The sequence below is a fragment of the Hyaena hyaena genome, unplaced genomic scaffold, assembly GCF_003009895.1.
Source record: "Hyaena hyaena isolate Hyena2069 unplaced genomic scaffold, ASM300989v1 scaffold_3, whole genome shotgun sequence".
NCBI lineage: Eukaryota > Metazoa > Chordata > Mammalia > Carnivora > Hyaenidae > Hyaena > Hyaena hyaena.
The window spans coordinates 4661064-4679335 of NW_024080635.1; the positions used below are offsets into that span (position 1 = coordinate 4661064).

The 18272-nt window shown below is 53.0% G+C and overlaps 1 protein-coding gene across 20 annotated transcripts in view; it reads right to left on the reverse strand.

Moving 5' to 3' along the window:
- EPB41 (erythrocyte membrane protein band 4.1) overlaps positions 1-15328 on the reverse strand; it is a 200475-nt gene extending 185147 nt beyond the window's left edge. For 3 of the 20 annotated variants that reach the window (XM_039232024.1, XM_039231968.1, XM_039231963.1), the window contains exon 1: positions 15067-15316. In XM_039232024.1, the coding sequence (XP_039087955.1) occupies positions 15067-15301 (235 nt within the window). In that variant the 5' untranslated portion in view covers positions 15302-15316. Of the gene's footprint in view, positions 1-10106; positions 10127-15066 lie in introns of those variants that run through there. The other 17 variants (XM_039231958.1, XM_039231942.1, XM_039231995.1 and 14 more) reach the window with 14 other exon arrangements.
- Between the last annotated feature and the right edge of the window lie 2944 nt (positions 15329-18272).

Genomic DNA, 18272 nt, shown 5'->3' on the forward strand with positions numbered 1-18272 from the left:
GAGAGACAGAGCACAAGCAGTGGAGGGGTAGAGAGAGAGGGAGACATAGAATCCGAAGCAGGCTCCAGGCTCTGCGCTGTCAGCACAGAGCCCGATGCAGGGCTTGAACTCACGAGCTGTGAGATCATGACCTGAGCCGACATCAGATGCTTAACCAGCAGAGCCACCCAGGCGCCCCTCAACAAACATCCTTTTATCTAATCACACTCAGGATTATTTTTTTTTAGGATGCATTGAGTGCAACATATTTTTTTAACTACAAGCCTGCCCGTTCTGGTCATTTTTGAGATAAAGCCAAAAGAGATCAGCATATGCAGTTATTTTATACAATAACTTATCTTTCGTATTTGAAAACACAGAGCAGGCTTTGACCTCTTTGACACAATGTGCCTTGCTTATAATAATTGCATCAAGTTCAGTCCTAAAGCACAATAAGAACAAAAAACGTGATTGAAATACATCCATTGGGGTTGGCAAGTTATATCCTTTCTGCTGTGGAGACAGTCCAAGAAACAAGGGGCAGAAGCAAAGGAAGTTGAAAATATAAAAGAGGACTCCATAGACGGTAGCTAAGACCCTCCTCTAGGCCTCTGGCTTCGCAAAATCTTAGAACTGGATAGGCCCTTAGAGATCATCAAGCCAAGCTGCTAACTTTTAAACAGATTGGGAAATGGGTACAGAAACTGGAAGGGATTTGTCCACAGTCACACAGCAAAGAGTGGCAGAGCCCAAAGTTGAATGCAAGTCTTCGACCCCTACTACAGGATTCTATTCCCTGTCTTCTTCTGAGCCCACCCACAGTTCCCTTCCAAAGCTGCAATCCCGGCTAAATTCTACAGCCATAAAAACCTAGGAATGTCTGAGCTGGAAGGGCCCGTAGAGATCATTTATTTATTTATTTATTTTATTAATTTGATAGAGAGAGACAGACTGAGCATGAGCCGCGGAGGGTCAGAGAGAGAGAGAGAGGGAGACACAGAATCTGAAGCAGGCTCCAGGCTCTGAAATGCCAGCCTGGAGCCCGATGCAGGGCTGGAACCCACGAACTGTGAGATCACGGCCTGATCCGAAGTCAGACGCTTAACTGACTGAGCCACCCAGCTGCCCCTAGAATAATTTATTAATAAAAATAATGACAACAGCATTTATTAGGCATTTACCATGTGCCAGGCCCATAGTAAGTACTTTATATGCATTTATTGCATTAAGACTCATAGCAATCCTACCAAATAATATTACCCTCAATTGCAGTTGACAAAAACCAGCCTAGAAATGTGAGCTGATTTTCACAACCGCACACAGCTTCAGCTAGGTCTGTCTGACGCCACTGTCCTCTGCTCTGCGCTGCTTTCCTATCACTCTCAGAAAAGCAGTTTGGAAATGATATGAATGAGCAATCCCAACATCTGTCCCAGGACCCCGGGAAAAAGGCTGTTGTGGCTGCTTCTGACTACAGCCCTGGGTCATTCTAGGAGGGACTCAAGGATCTGGCCTCCAGTGACCCTCCCCAAACCCCTCCTCTCGCCAGCTGGAGTGAGCCTGATGACCCTGATCCAGCAAAGCCTCCAGCTCTCTCAAGCTTAACCCACTAATTCTCTCTCCTCAGGGCCAGGTATCTTCTAGGTTTAGAGGGTTTCCCAAGAAACACGGGGAAAGACTCAGTGCCACCAGCTAGCTTAGCCCCTTCTAAGCCTGTGAAAGTCAGCCTGGCACAAGCCTCAGCTCGGAGAGGGCAAAGGGGGAGCCACAGGGAAGCAGGCCAGACTGAGCGCCTCCTTCCTGTAGTCACGGGCGATCACGGAATGAAGGAGACGTCCCGTAACAATAAGAACAATCATCATTATCATCCTGCCATAAATGGGTGATGGTAAGAGGAAGTAAAAAGAATGTGGGCTTTTGAGGCAGCCAGACCTGGGTTCAAGTCAAAGTTCCACCACGGCAATGCTGCATGAGTCTAAGCAAGTCACTTCTCCCCTCTTCCTTATCTATAACATGGGGGGAACATGCCAAACACCGTGTACCAAGTACTTTTAATTGCAATATGTCACTGAACCATCACTATAGTTCCTTGAAGGAAGCATGACCATAATTCCCATTTTACAGATGAGGAAGCAAAAAACTGACTCATGATCACCCAGCTACTAAGTGTCCAAGTTGAGATTCAACTCCACATCTGCCTGGCTTTATTGTTCGTCCCCGTCTTATGGTTCAGAGATTGCCTGCATTTCCACGATGGCCATTGTACTAATGCCAGCAAAGATGTACGGCTCACTCACGAGGTGCCTGGGTACTTACCTGCATTCTCTTATTTAACTTTCACAACCCTGCGGGGTACTGTTTTTTAACCCCATTTTTAGCTTTGGAAAAGGACGTCAGAGAGATGAGGCAATTTGCCCAATGTCATAGCTAGGGAGGGGTAAAGCTGGGAAGCCAAGTTTGTCTGACTCCGAAACCCCGTCCTTTGCCCACTACACTATCCTGCCTCTTTTTCCAGTGAGGCCAGGTAGGCGTCTTTATCCCTCCCAGATGAGAAAGCTGAGGCATAGCAAGAGGTAGTGACATCCCTGAGAAGCTAAGCAGGGACTTGAACACAGGCTCTGACAGAGAGCTGAGGATGTGGAGAAGGAAATTTCAGGATATCTACTTGGGGAAGACAGCAGTTGACCTCGATCTTGGTCTGCCTGAGCCATAGACCCATAGCTGGGAAGTGGGGGAGTTACAGAGGAAGCTGCCTGAGGCCTGGGCTTCCCCGGCTGGCATAGCTTTCTGCTATGATTTCTGCTGAAAAACAAAAAGCTCAATCCTCTGGGCCTACGTGCTAATTACCAATAATGACATAATAACCATTGTGGGCCCAACAGCCGAACAGCCCCAACTAGAAATTCTGCTTAGCTCAGGCCCAGGAACAAAAGATTTGGGCACTCCAGCTGAAACTGATGCCCTGGCAGAAAATGTCAGAAGCAAAGGGCTTTAGGATTGACCCAGACAAAGTATTATCTGGCAAATGGAGAGGATGATGGCCACTCAGTACAATTATTTATTGAGAATTATTTAGCTGCATAGCATGGAGCCAGACCCAGAGAGAAGAGGCTTCATTTTTTCATTAATTCACTCCACAAATATTTATTTAGCACCTACTATGAGCCAAACACTTTCCTAGGTACGTGGGATATAACACTGAACACAACAGATAAAAATCACTGTTACAACTGAGCTTACCATTCCAATGCCGGGGACGGGATGGGGGGTGGGGTACAAACAATAAACGAATATTCAATAAAAGATAGTATGTCAAAGAATGGTAAGTGCTACGGAGGGAAAAAATAGGCCTGGAAGGAAGATAGGGAATGTTTGTGTTGTGGCAGAAAAGGGTGTTACCATTTTAAATAAGATGGGAAGGGCCTTACTAAGAAGGTGACATTTAAACAAAAAAATTAAAGGGGGTGCCTGAGTGGCTCAGTTGGTTGATTGCCCAACTTCAGCTCAGGTCATGATCTCACAGTTCATGAGTTGGAATTGCACGTCCAGCTTGCCACTAACAGCACAGAGCCCACTTTGGATCCTCTGTCCCCCATCTCTATTTACCCCTCCCCTACTCATGCTCTCTCAAAAATAAATAACCATTTAAAAAATAAAAATTAAAAAATTAAGGGCATGAGAGAGCAAGTCATGAAAGTATTTGGAAGTAGAGAGTTCCAGGCTGCGTGAACAGCAAGTGCAAAGGCCCTGGGGTGGAAGTGTGCCTGGTATATTTTTTTTCCCTGAGAGAGAGAGAGAGAGAGAGAGAGCGTGAGCAGGGGAGGGTCAGAGAGAGAGGGAGACACAGAATCCAAAACAGTATGCCTGGTATATTCAAGGACTTGCCTGAGATCATAGATCCGGGCACTAGCAGAGCTGGGAAAGGAACCACAGACTGATCGCCCATTGTGTACCTGAACTCTCTTAAGCCTTAGGCCAACTCTGGAGGTAAAGATTATGCTTACCATCCCACAGATGAGGGAGTGAGACCCAAAGAAGAGAAGTAATGGATCCACATCCCACAGCTAGAATAAGCATGTCGATTTGACCCCAGCCTGCTGGTGCCTTCCTGCTCCTCTGCTCTATGTCTTGCCCACGCAAATCCTAAGTATTTGTTGAGTTAAAGAATGAACGAATTAATTTCTCAAGCCATGCCCTCCCAATGAACTATTTACCGACTGGCCTTCTTGTCTGCTAATCATAGAATAACAACAACAATTCCAATGTGCTAGCTGTGGACTGAGTATCTCACCCGAATTACCTAACTTAGCCCCCCTCCCCTTAGGTAATCTTAGGTGCTAATATTCTTCTCATTTTATGAGTAAGAAAACTAAAGCTTGGTGAGGTAGAACTCACTAGAGGTCCCACAGCTGGTAAGTGGTGAAGCTGGGATTTAAACCGAGGTCTGTCTGCTCCCAAATCCCTTCTTTTAATCCTATAATATAGTAGAAACCTCTGACATCAATCCATCCCCTTCCTTTTATAAACCTGAAAACGGAGGCTCAGCAAGAGCAGGTGAAGAGCTAGGGGAGGGGCGCAACCCCCCCCCGCCCCCCCGCCCCGAGTCAGTCCAGCCTCCCTCCGACTCCACCGACCGCTTGCGGGCTGTGGACCAGGCCTGCCTGTTTCCTTCTGCCTCTGCAGAAGTCTTGTTGTCCTAGCTCTCTAGGGGCAGTTCCAGGAGCTTACACTGCACCTCTGCCCCCCAGCCTTGGCCTGGGTGATGCAGGGCCCTTCCCACTCTGCTTTCCCAAAGCGCTTGGGGAGGGGTTAACCAGCTGCGGCTGCAGAACGGAAACTGTCCCCGGGTGGCTCCTGGAAGAGAGATGGTGCAGGCTTGGCGCCGAGAAGGCAGAGATGGGCTGGGGGCAGGGGTCAAAACCAGGCTGAGGGTGAGGCTTGAGTGTTCCAGCCAGCCAGAAGAGAGGGGAGCGGCGGAGGAGGGTAAAGGATCCTGAGCCTCTGGCTTTGAAACCGGTTGATTGGGTGTCATTTGTTCAACAAGAAACTGTATCAAATACTGGGAAGAAGCAGGGCAGAAGGTTCTGAACAGCATTTATAGTAGCATTAAGACTACGTACGGACCACTGACGCCTCACAGTGCTCGGCACTGAACTAAGTGTTTTATCTACATTGTTGTTAATCCATCAGCCCCATTTTACAGCCGAGGAAACTGAGGCTCAGAAAGGTGAAGTGACAGCCAAGGGCACCGCATCACACCCATTCATAGGGTAGTGCCACAAGGGCCCGGAGACCCGGGTCCCTGCTGCGTGACGCGGCGCCATCCACCCCCCTCTCTGATTTGAGGCTCCTGCATATGTACCAAAAGGGACTCGCTCAGCAGCCTCTGAGCTCAGGGACCCAGTCCCGCCCAGACTGTAGGGCCCCCACAGATACAGGGCATCACACGTACTCTTCTCCCCATCACCAAGAAGAAATGAAAGGGGCCTGGTGATCAGCTTCCAGGGGGAAAGAATAAAGCCACAGATTTTCAAAATATTTGTCCCTGTTTCAAGGCTACTGCTGGCTTTGGCCTCCTGCCAGGAAGGGGCCCCTGGGGTGGGGAATGAGAGTCCTTGGGCCTGGGGCCGAGGGGGGCAAGGGGCAGGAGGGGGGAGCTCGGCAGTGGGCCAGGACCCTCAGGAGATTTGGGCTTGTTTCTTAATCCTTTCCTCCCTTTGTTGGCCAGAGCTGTGGCGAGGCGAGGAGGGGGGAGGCTCGCAGGCGAGACCAGGGAGACTGAGTCCCAATAACGATGACGGAGCTGGAGCTCCTTTTTATGGGCGCCCCTTACACAGAGACACTGTGCAAGGCCGTTGGTGAGGATTATTTCGTTGAAGCCACTGCCCCTCCATGTGAGGAAGGCCTGCTGTCCCCATTTTACTGAGGTGAAAACTGAGGTGCAAAGAGGGCAGGTGACTGAAGGCCGGCCATACGGCTCGTAAGTGGCAGAGCTGGCAGGGAACCCAGGTGGCTGACCCCCATGAGAGGCAGCCACTGGGATTGACTGGGGTGGGGGTGAGGTGGGGGGGTAGAGGGAGCACGGTGGAAAGGGCCCTAGCAGTCTCAGGAGAGCAGGCAGTTACGGGGGTGATCGCCTCCAAAGTGACCATCCCCAAAGCCCTGCGTGATCTGGGCCCTGCTCCCCTGCCCAGCCTCATCTCCCGTCATGGCCTCACCGCTCCCTTTCTGTTGCAGCCGTACACACTGCGGTACAAACGTGCCCTGAGCATATTACGTGGCTCTAAGCCCTCACACATGCTGTTCCCTATGCTTACAAAGCTGTTCCCTCCACTGCCCGCCTAGAGAGCTCTTACCTTTCAAATCCCCGCTCAAATGCCCGATGCCTAGAAAGAGTGAACCCCCAACTCAGCTGGGCTCGCTCAGAAGTGCCTCAAGCATCCTGAGTGGCAGGAACCCCACCTGAGTCATCTTTGTGCCCCTCAGAACCCAGCACACAGTCAGTGCTCAGTAAGTGTTTGTTGTCTTTAACTGCATTTTATCGCTGAATCTCTGAGTCAGGCAAAACAGGTTTTCTTGTCCTCTCTCTCAGGGCTCGGAAAAGGAGGGCAGGAGAGGGAGTGACTTCCAGAGGTCACGCAGACACTCAGCGACGTGACACTGGGAGAGCTAGAAGCCAGGCCTTCTCTGCACCGCACAGGCCCTGCCTGGCCTCCACCCCAGGAGCTCTGTCATCCCTGCTAGACCAGCCAGGCTCACCACAAGGGGCCCCCAAGGCAGGAGTGGGGGGACATGGGCCCTAGTGGCCAGAGGTCTTGCCTGAGTGTCCCCCAACCCCTCTCTGACTCCTCTTCCTGGATATGTCCCTCAGCCAGAGACCCAGCAGGCCCCACCCCCCCACCCCCCAGACCCCAAGACCTCACTCCCACCTCTTTCCCCACTGCAGTCCGCTCTCACATCCTGCTCGCTCGGCCTCCTAAACAGACCTGCTCCCCGTCCCATAGCTCAGCCCCAGGCCCCATCCCAGTGTCCCTCATCTGGAGAGTGGCCCGGCCCCTCCCCTCCCCTCCCCTCCCACTAGTCCTCTGCATCAAGTGACCCTCCCCAAATACAAGCCTGACCATGTCATTCCCCGGCTTCATATCTGATGGCTCCCCACTGTGTCAGGGACAAATCCCCCCAACTCTCCTGAGCCTGTCCATCTAGCTGCATCCCCCCAAGGGCAGGCCATGACTCTGTACCTTGGCAAAACAGTTCCTTCCCCTAGGAATGCCCTTTCTCCCGGCCTCTGCCTGAGAAGGTATGCACAGTTCACATTTCAGTGCATCAATCAAAGGTGGAGTTGGTAGTTCTGTGTCCTTCTCCCCAGCTAGACTCTGAGCTGGGGTGAGGTGAGGAGGCAGAGACCACACATATTCACCTCCGTGCCCTGTGGCCGGCACCGGGCCTGGCACAAAGTGGGTACGAATGAAAGCAGATGGCTAGGAAAGAGAGGCATGTCCTCTTCCCTCCCTTCACCCACAGGTGACTTTCAGAACCTGTCAGACTAGGTTGCTTCCTGTGTGTCCCCAGCAGGCCCCTCCCAGGCCTCATCTCCACTATCCCAAGAGGGAAATCGTTGTAATCCTACAATAACGCCCATAACTATAACTGTAACAATAACAATAATTACATTGCTCACCGTGCACCTCATTGTGTTATTTGATCCTCACTAGGACTCTAGGGGGTAGGTACATAGGTTCTTTTATTATCCCCATTTTATAGATAAGCAAACTGAGACTCCAAGAGGTTAAAGGTCTTGCTCAAGGTCACACGAGTAAGCAATCGATATGGAATGCAAAGCCAGATCTGTTTGACTCTCAACCACTATGCTATCTGGCCTTCTCCTGCTTTCTGTTGTCTCAAACTCTGAGAGCACCGGCCTGGGTGGGGGCGCACTGTGTGCACGTGTGCTTGTGTGTTCAGCAAACAGTCTTGTAGCCCTCACCGGCCCGTGCTAAGCACTGGAGATAGAGAAGAATCAGGCATAGGCCCTGCCCCCTTAAGAATTTGGGCCTTGGGGTGAGCAGACTTGGGTCTGAGCTCCAGATCTACCCCTAAATAACTATGTGAGTCTGGGTAACTCATTTGATTTACGCAGTACCATTTCCCACATCCGCAAAGCAGGGACCCTCATGCCGGGATTGCCATGAGGACTAGATGAGCTAATGCACCTGAAATAGCATGTAACAGGAACGCCTAGGTGGCTCAGTCGGTTAAGCGTCTGACTTTGGCTCAGGTCACGATCTCACAGTTCGTGGGTTCAAGCCCCGTGTCGGGCTCAGTGCAGAAAGCTAGCTCAGAGCCTGGAGCCTGTTTCAGATTCTGTGTCTCCCTCTCTCTCTGCCCCTCCCCTGCTCACGCTGCCTCTCTCTCTCCCTCTCAGAAATAAATAAAACATTAAAAAAAAACTTTTTTAAATGAGATAGCACGTAACAACCCACCCAGCATATGAGAAACATCTGATGGCAATAATACATATAATGAATAGAGACTCCCAGGATCCCAAGGCCAAGATGAGATGTAATTCTCCAGGGCCCTCCCTTGGCACCTCCTCAGCCAAACCCAAAAGTAATAGTGATAATAATGCCTGATCCACCCATTTGCTCATTAAATAATTCTTCCAGGGAAGTCCTTTCTTAACCCCATTTTGTAGGTGAAGCAAGGGAGGCCCAGAGAAGGTAGGTTACTGAATCAAGTCACACAGCAAAAGAATGGGACCTACTTCCACACTGTTAGCTCACGGCCCTGGCCAGTCTGCTGGAGAATCTGGGGCTCCTGACTCCTAGATTCTAGTCCCAGCTGGAAGGGAAGTTAAAACAGGAGAAAGGAGGGGCGCCTGGGTGGCTCAGTCAGTTAAGCGTCCAACTTCGGCTCAGGTCGTGATCTCGCAGTTTGTGGGTTCCAGCCCCGCGTCAGGCTCTGTGCCTACAGCTCAGAGCCTGGAGCCTGCTTCAGATTCTGTGTCTCCCTCTCTCTCTGAACCTCCCCTGCTCACGCTGTCTGTCTGTCTCTCTCTCTCAGAAATAAAACATTAAAAAAAAATTTTTTTTTAATAGGAGAAAGGAGCTGAGGGATACTTTACTTAGCCCCCTCCCAGAAAGTGCTCAGGACTGAGTGGAAACCAATAATTACCAAACAGGGCCCTGTTCTGGGCCCTTCTCACTGGCTCCTCCCCACACCCATGTGGGGGACGTGTTATGATATGCATGTTGCAGACGAGGTCTCCAAGACGAAGAAGTCAGTGACTTGTCCAGTGTCACACAGTGAGGATAGTGGCAGTACTGGGAGACAGAGTCCCTCTTCACCTCTCCCTCCTTCAGCCCCAGACCTCCCCAGCTGCCCTTCTCTTCTGATGAAACCTGGAGGCTCTGTCCCTCCCTCCCCAGTTCAAAGCAGAGGCCCTCGAGGGGGATGGGCGATGGGCGTGGTGTTTGGCCCCACCCTCAATTCAGAGGACCCAGAGCCCTGGCCCTAAGGAACTCACTGTCTAGTGAGGAAGGACAGAACGCATGTTCACTGAGCCCCTCTGATGTTGGTGACTTGATATCAATTAGCCATTTAATCCAATACAAAGCACATTGCTGGGGCATAGTGACAGCGAATGAATAAATACACTCAGCCATTCAGAATTATTCACTGAGTACCTACTACATGCCATTATATCCTAGAAGCTGGAGACAGAGCAGTGAACAGATAAACAAAAATCCCCGCCCTCGGGGGTCTTACATAAAGAAAAGAACACGCATACTGTGTCAGGGAGACATTGAGATTCGCATTTTACAGATTGAAACTGGCCTGCAAAGAGCCACCCAGCTACCAGGTGTAGAATGAGGATTCTATTCCCGACCAGTCTGGCCCCTGAGACCTTTGCACGGTGTTACGTGTCTCAAAAATCACTACCCGGTGTGTTAAGCATCTGGAGAGAAGTCAGGTGGTTGTGGTAGGATCCAACCTTCACAAAATGCCCTCCCTCGGCTCCTCCACCCCTACTGCTGGGCTCCCTTTACACCTCCTGGCCTCGGAGTTACAGGACATGCATTAGAATCAAGCCCGAGAGGCAGTCATTTAGCGAAACCAGTACTCACCCAGAAGCAGCCGTTGGGGTCATCCAGCCCGTCAGGGAGGAGTCGTGGAGCCATCACCGCAGGGGCACATGGAAGCAAAGGACAGCAATGAGACACAACACAACCAACTCTTTGGAGCCCCTCCTCGTCCTGAGCAGGGGGATGCCCTGCCTCTGGGGCTCTGCTAGGTCAGGTACCCTGTTAGTCGACAATCTGATTATCCGATATGGCACCCAGAGCTCCTCCCAGGACCCAGCCCACTGGAGGCACAAGATCCCTCTAGACAAATATTAACTCCGCACCTACTGTGTGCCGGGTGTTGGGGATAAAGTATGAACACAGACATGGCCGCTGGCCTCATGGAGCCTACGGCGCAGTGAGGAGGTCATCGTGTAATTTACGAATGGATTACAACTGTGTGAGTGCTTCAAGGAGGAGACTTAAGAACCCAGGCTTGGGGGCGCCTGGGTGGCTCAGTCAGTTAAGCATCTAACTTCAGCTCACGTCATTATCTCACGGTTCGTGGTTTCGTGAGTTCAAGCCCTGAATCGAGCTCTCTGGATCCTCTGTCTCCCTCTCTCTACCCCTGCCCTGCTTGTGCTCTCTCTGTCTCCTTATAAATAAATAAACCCAAAAGAAAGAATCCTGAGCTCAAACTCTGGCTCTTACTCACTAGCTTTGTGAGACTTAAGAGCCTTAAGAGCAACTTTTGTGCCTCAACTTTTTCTCTGTAAAATGGGGATTGATTGCATTAGTGCCCACCTCCAGGGTACTTGTGAGGATTAAATGACTTAATATATAAAACATTTTGCACAATGCTTGGCACACAGCACACTGTTCATAACTGTTAGCTACTGTCCTTACAGGGAGTCGTAGCCACGGGATTTGGAAGGACCTAGTGTGGACCAGGCCACCACCTACCTCACAAGGTACAGATTAAAGGAGACCACAGAGGGGAAGCTTTGGGACCAGTACCTGCCACATGGTAACCAGATGATAAATGGTGGTGGTATTCTTAGGGCTGTTCTCTCGCACACCCCCAGGGTACAGCATCTCAGCAGAGGCCGTCAGAAGTGCCCTCCCCCTACAAACACACACCCACAACTGCAACTCTGCACTGAAAAATAACCAGCATTCTCACCTGATGCTACAAATACCTCATCTCCTTTGACCTTGACAATGACCCAGAAAGTAGACCAAGGCAAAATTATTCCTATTCCCATTTTACAGATGAGGACAATGAGGGGAAGGTACTCCTATCTCTTGGGTGTGTCACTTCATATCTCCAAACCCAGGTAAGAGGTGGGGCCAGGATTCCGGCACACAGCTGCCTGGATTTTGTTCTACAGGTCTTCCCTTGTTTTTCCCCCCAGCGTCTATAATACTCATTGCACAGCCCCCACACAAGACTTTGAACCTCTCCAGCGTCAGTCCCTTTATCTGAAATACTTATAAACAGCCCAGGAGCCAAGCTGTTCCTCACCCAAACTCTTCTTCCACAGGCTTAGCCGCTGCTACCCTGACCCTGCTTCTAACCTTTTACCCCATCACCAACTCCAGCCACAAACCCATGGGCCAAGGAATGGCTGCACTCAACTCCTAAAATCCATGCTTTACAGATGGAGAAACTGAAGGCCAAAGGTAGGTCACATATCCAAGATAGCCTATCGGTGCCCAGCTATTATTCGTACTTTGGCAGTAGTCGGGTGGAGCTGGCCTTCTGAGCAAGCCCCGGGTAGGGCCCTGATCTACAGGTTGCGCCCTCTGCTCCTCTGCCCCCACGCTGGGCCCGGTGGGCACCTGCACACCCAGATGGCCCTCAGCTCCCCAGCCTACCTATCCCAGAGCTCTGAGCACACCCAGAAAGGGTCAGGCGGGTTCCAGAGGTAAAGGCTAGGAGCCTTTGGTGGGAGCTTTGGTACCTGCCAGGTGGCAGCCTCCCCTTTCAGCTGAGTCTGGGCTTTGGAGTCAAACCTAGATTTCAATCCCAGGCCAGCCACTTCCCAGCTGCATGACTTTGGTTAAGTAGATTCACCTCTCTAAACTCCTAAGAAATAGGAATAATACCTATTCCCTCATGGCATTGTAAGGACATTAGTTAATGCTGCATATTAAAGGCTTAGCACAGAGTGCTGTGCACAGTAAAGGTGACTCTAATTATGACTGGAGAACACGGGCCAAGAACTGGACATGAGGGCCCATCACACCCTACCTTGCCCTTGCCCCATTCTTTTGCCTCCCCCTCCCGTGGGGTGGGCTGTCCCAAACCAGGTCCTGGAGGCTATAATAAAGGGTGATGCAAGACCCTTTGAGGAGCTAGGCTCACCTCCCATTCTCATTTCACAGAAAGAGAAACTGAGACCCAGGGAGAAAAATGAGGGGTACACGGACTATATGGGAATAGAATCAGCCCCCCTTTAATAAGCATCAGAATCCCAGGACCCGAGAAAAGTCTGAAAACCTCACCCTCACCAGGGAACTATGATCAAGACCATTCTGCAAGCACCTAAGAAACCTCAGGCCACCATGACCTTTATGGTGAGCCCTTGCAGACCCATGTGTGGTGCTCAGGAAGGGCTTAGGACAAACCCTGCGGTTCCTATTTGGTTCCACAGAGAAACTCTGCTCAGGATCCCCCTCCAGTGGCGTCTCCTTGCATCTCCCTTCCTTACTCCCCACCCCTGGCCTCCGTCTCACCCTGCGGCCAGCCGGGGTCCCATCAGCTGGGCACAACCACAGCCAGCAGAGCTCAGGGCCTCCAGAGGCCTGTACCGCGTCAGCATCTTCCCAGCCAGGCTGGGACGTTCCTGCCCGGCACAGCCAGCCAGGCTCCTGGCCAGGGTCCACTCTGCAGAGGGGGTGCTGGCCTTGGCGTGCCAGGGGCCCCACCCCCACTGGCCTAGCGGGTGCGGCAGCCTGGGAGCCCTGGGAGCTTCTATTGCCACCTGCAACCTACAGGAGGGAGGCCAGCCTAGTCCAGGCAGGGCAAGGATGGGCTGATCAAGGGACAGACGGGTGTGGCGCCTCTTCACCTCACTGAGTATCACCCCCACATGCATTGCACATTGCTGGGACCTGGCAGGCTCTGCCCGGCTCCTAATACACAGAGGCAACCTCAGGACCTCCCTACTCCATTCCCTTCTTAAAACACCCGACTGGCCCACTCCCAGACCAGCTATCCTTCTGGTCGCTGCACACGTATTCCCTCCGTTGCTGCTGCTGCTGCTGCTGCTGCTGCTGCTAATGCCTGTAAGGTCTGGATCATTGGCTAAGGAGGAACCTGGGACTCAGAGAAGTGAAGTGATTTGTGCAAGGTCACACGGCAAAGTGGCAGGGCCAAGATTCAAACCCAGTTCTGCTGCATCCAAAGCCTACAGGCCACCACATGTCACCTTTCCTCCCACCCCTCTGCTCCCTAAAGCTTCTGGATTCCCCTCTTCCCAAACCTTCGACCTCTCTCTGCAAAGTCTCTCCTTCCGCCATCCTAGTCAGAATTAATTATTCCCACCTCATGGCTGCTCTAACACCTTGTTTACATGCACACAACAGCAGCAGGGGACAGCAGTTATTTCTGAGGTGTCTGTCTCACCGGCACCCAGAGGGCCTTAAAGGCAGGGGGTGAACCCAGTACATGCTCTTCAGACCTCAGAGTCTGTCTCCCAGAACTCCACCCTCCCCCTCCCCCTTCACCTCCCCCTCCCCCCATGCAAAAGTCCTCTGACCTCCTCCTGTTGATCCCCTCCCCACCCCTAGCCTCCTGCCCAGGCTTGTAGCCGCGGTGAAGGTAGGGAGCTGCTAAAGCCCCAGGGGCTCTGGGTCAGTGCTCCCGCCCCTCCCCCTCCCCTTCAGTAGCTGAAGATCTGACCCAGACCTGACACCACCAGCCAGTCCTCACAGGGACTCCCAGCTGCCCTAAGCACCAGGCCTGGCCAGGCATTCCCCACGCCTCCTCCTTCTGGAGAAAAAGGCTCTAGAAGCAGAGAAAGGGTTCCCTTCAGCCCTAGTCCCTTAACTTGAGGGGTCACATTCAGCCACTCCCACCCCAAGGGAAACTGTGGGCCTTGAAATAACCTCCCCCAACCCTACTCCTACTCTCCCTTCTGCGCCAAGCTTGGTCCCCGCCTCCAATTTGTTAGAGGGGAGAACTCTTGTTTTACCCCCAGAGAAGTGGGGTCTGCTGGAAAGTGTAGGTTAGGACGAGAAAACTCCCGGGGAAAGGCTGAGAACAGGGACAGGGACAGGAACACAGAGAGGAGAGATGAGGGGCACAGTGAAGGGGGGGTGGGGGGTTGAGAGCAAGCAGGAATCTGAGACCGGCAGAGAGACTGGGGAGACCAGAGACAGAAGAAAGTCCCCGAGACCAAGCCTGGAAGGGAGCGTGTGGGGCCGGGGCGGCGACGGGAGGGCCACCCTGGCAGGCAGAGCTGGCGCCCCAGCTCTCGGGTCCCACAGTCCGGAAACTCAAAGTCAGTTACGTAAGGGGCCGGGGCCGGGCGCGGGGCTCCAGGCCCGGGGGGCCCCCTCCCGCTGCGCGCCGCCGCCTGCCCTCCCGCTCCGACCAGCGCTGCGGCGGACCCGGCAGGAGCGTGCGGGCCGGACAGGGCGGGGCTGGGGGGTGGGGGGGACCCGGGGCCGCAGCAGTCTGCAGAGACCCGCCCGCGCGGACCTAACCCGGGACCCCCGCGCCGGTCAGGCCGGGACGGCCTGGGACCGCCAGCGGCAAGCGTCCACCCCCGGAGCCCCCTCTCCTCTCGCCCGCGCCCCTCCCCTCCCCTCCCCCTGAACTTCGAGACTTGCAGACCCCTGTGGACCCCCAGTTCGGACCTTGTAAGCCAGGACCCCTAGAGCCCTCCCTCCCCTGACCCTTAGACCCTAGTCTCGCCCCTACCGGGGCGGCCCGGGCCCTTGGGAGTGGGTTCATCTGTCCGTCACCCCGTCCCTCCCGGGGACCCAGGATCGTCCTCAGACGGTCCAGGCTCACCTGGGCCGGACAGGGCGGGGACCTGGCCGGGCCGGGCCGGGCCGCGTTCTCGCTCTCCGCCGCTCTCGCCCTTTAAGAGGTTCCTGCCACTTTGCCCCGCCGGGGGCCTCCACCTGCACTGACAGGGCAACTCTGGAGTGAGGCCCCGCCCCCGACCCGGGAGACCTTCTGATTGGCTCAGGCAACTGCCAATCGGCGGGGCGGCGGAGAGGACTGTACCGAGAAGTAGGAGCATCGCAACCGGGAAAGGGCTGGGGCTGCAGGTGCGGCCTGACCCGGACGCTGGGCTCTGAGCCGCCGCGTGTTGATCCAAGGGGTCAGGGGACGACTGAGTAGGGAGCTCCTCGATTGGGTGGTGTGGTGTCTGATGTCATATGGCAAAAGTATGATGTAATTTGTCACGTGATGCTACTCCTACCCTAAGGGCTGGAAGGGTGGTAGGAAGGGAGTTGGTGGTAGGGAACCTAAGAAAGTGACCCTGGCGAGACTCACCTGGATTACCTGTCCCTCCATTTAGTCCTGTGTGACCTTGAGCAAGTCACTTCTCTGAATCTGAAGTTTCCTCAACTATAAATCTTAATACTTTTCCGAGAATTGGTGGTGTATGTCAAGTGCCAAGCGCAGGTTTGGCACAGTATAATAGGTGCTATATATGTGTGTGTGTGGTTTCCTGTTCCTTTCATCCCCGTCTTTCCACTCTTGTCAGACTTCCGCCCTCCTTATGTCCATCCCATCAGCCCTGGGAAGGGCTCACATGGTCACCGGTCCAGGTCTCCTGTCCCCTTGCTACTTCATTTTTGGCCAAATGGGGAAAACTGAGGCCCACTGAGGCCAAGTGACTTCCTGGGAGTTAAGTGGTCCTCCTGTAAGATGGGCGCTGGAAGCAAACCGCGTCTTTGTCAATCCCCAACGCTGACCTTACTTTGGACAAGCTACTAACTCTCTCCACGCCAGTTTCCTCCTCTGTAAAAGTATTTTCCTCAAGGGTTGTTGTGAGAATTAAATGATCCAAATAAAGTATTAAGAACAGTGCCAGTCTCATAAGCATCCAAAAAGTGTTAGCATTTATTATGATTACTGATGTTAATATTCTATCAAGGTCATAAATTAATGTATTGCCCTGGCCAAATTCACTGCAGGTTCCCAGTCAGGTCTTGTTTTAGGCATCAGGGCCCTGGTCCCTGCCTTCAAGAAGTTCACAGTCTAGCAGAGGGTCTGACAGAGTCCCTAGATCTAGGGGATGCTTTCTGAAATCAGTGGATGGGCTCCAAAGCACCAGAGAAGCTTTAGTTACCTTAACCAGAAATCTGGACACTTGAGCCCTGTAAGACTGCATGGGGAAAGCTGACATACACATAGTCTCCTAAGCATATTGACACACCTGCTTGCCCACATTTTCACCTGCCCACTAGGTAGTAGTAATCCCAGTGGTTAAAAGCTTGGCTTTGGAAGCATTGGAATCTGGGCTCCGCGTTTCACCGCTTTTGTGCCTTTGGGCAAGTCACTTTCCCTCGGGGGTAAAATGGGATAAATAATAGCCCAAACTTGGGGCGCCTGGGTGGCTTAGTCGGTTAAGCGTCCGACTTTCGCTTAGGTCATGATCTCACGGTTTGTGGGTTCGAGCCCCGCGTCGGGCTCTGTGCTGTCAGCTCAGAGCCTGGAGCCTATTTCAGAGTCTGTGTCTCCCTCTCTCTCTGACCTTCCCCTGCTCACGCTCTCTCTCTCTCTCTCCTAGAAATAAATAAAAATATTTAAAAAAATAATAATAGCCCAAACTTTATATAGAGCTGTTGCGAAAATTAAAAGAGAGAATGTGAGAGTACATATGCAAACACCCAATAATACATCCAGTATTGTTTTTTAATTGATCCCACAGGTATTCCAGGCGACCCAGGAGAGAGCTGGCTGTGTGTGAACGCCTAGGTTCAGCCACGGCGAAAGGGGTTTCCTCTCTCCCTCCCCGCACTCGGAAGCTCCGCCTCCGTGGGGGGCGGGGCGAGGAGGATCCCGGCAGGGCCGCGGGAGGCTGTTCCGAGGATCTGCCGCAGGCCCCGCCCTCCCCGATTGGGGCGGGCTCGCGGCTCGGGCTCCTAGGGCCGAGCTGCGTGTGGGTGACTCAGCAGCGCCAGCGCCTGCCCCGGCCTGATAAGTGTGTGTGCCGTGAGTGTGTGTGTTGGGGTGGCCGGGGAGGGCTCTGCGTTAACGAGTTTGTGTGTGGGGCTGTGTTTGTGATTTTGATCTTGCGTGTGGCTCTCTGTGCCCTTAGGTGTGTGTGGAGGGGTGCATCTGTGTCACGGTGTGTCCCTGTTGTGAGTTTGCATAAAGTGTGTGTCTCTGTTTGTGTAGCCCTCTCTGTGTCTTATAAACACGTGTGTCCCCCTTACCCCGCGCCCCAGGCCCTGGGGACCTACAGAGCCACAGCCCTGGCTGGGGTCTCTCTGCCTAGGCAGCCTCTGTGCCTTTCCTGTTGAGATGACTTAGGAACCTGTGTGGGTGAACGTGGCCTTGTCGATCACTGGGAGGCGGAGGGGGGTTGGGGTGCTGTCACTGCCTGGACTAAAGGCCCTTCTGCCCCAGTACCTCTGCCTGTGAAGCCTCCACCTCCCTTCCTAGACTGTAGAGAGCAATCTGGGAAGACCTCCCGAGGAGATAAGTCACATTTAGTGATCTCTGTTATTTTACATGCATTTTCTCACTTGATCTGTCTGAATCCTTTCTCCAAAAGTGTTCTAAAGAGGGTCTAAGACTTGAGAGAGCGGAAATGACAACCCAAGGTCAAGCAATTTAAGAGCAATGGAGGCAGAGGGCAGATCACCTCCCTAAGCTGAGCACCCAGTTTGCCCAGAGCCTGTGGGGTGCTGATAAGCTTGTGAGGCAGGGGAAAGAACCTGTTTGTGTACCCCGCCCCCCTCCTCCTCTGAGTTTCCTGGGCCTCCAGCCAACTCCTTATCCTGCCAGAGCCTGAGCACTGCCACCAGCTTGGATTGGGTGATCGGGTCTTGAGTTGGGTGATAAAGAAGCCAGGGGACACGCTGGGGGCTAGGGAGAGGGGCCAGGGCGATGTGGGAGCATCTGTTACTTCAAAAAAACTTTACTGAGCACGTTATTCAAAACTGGCCAATACCCTGCTCTGTCTGGGAGGGGAAGGGAGTCACAAGGCCCAGCCACACAGACAGGTGGGGCCAGGCAAGCTCAGGCCTGAGGCA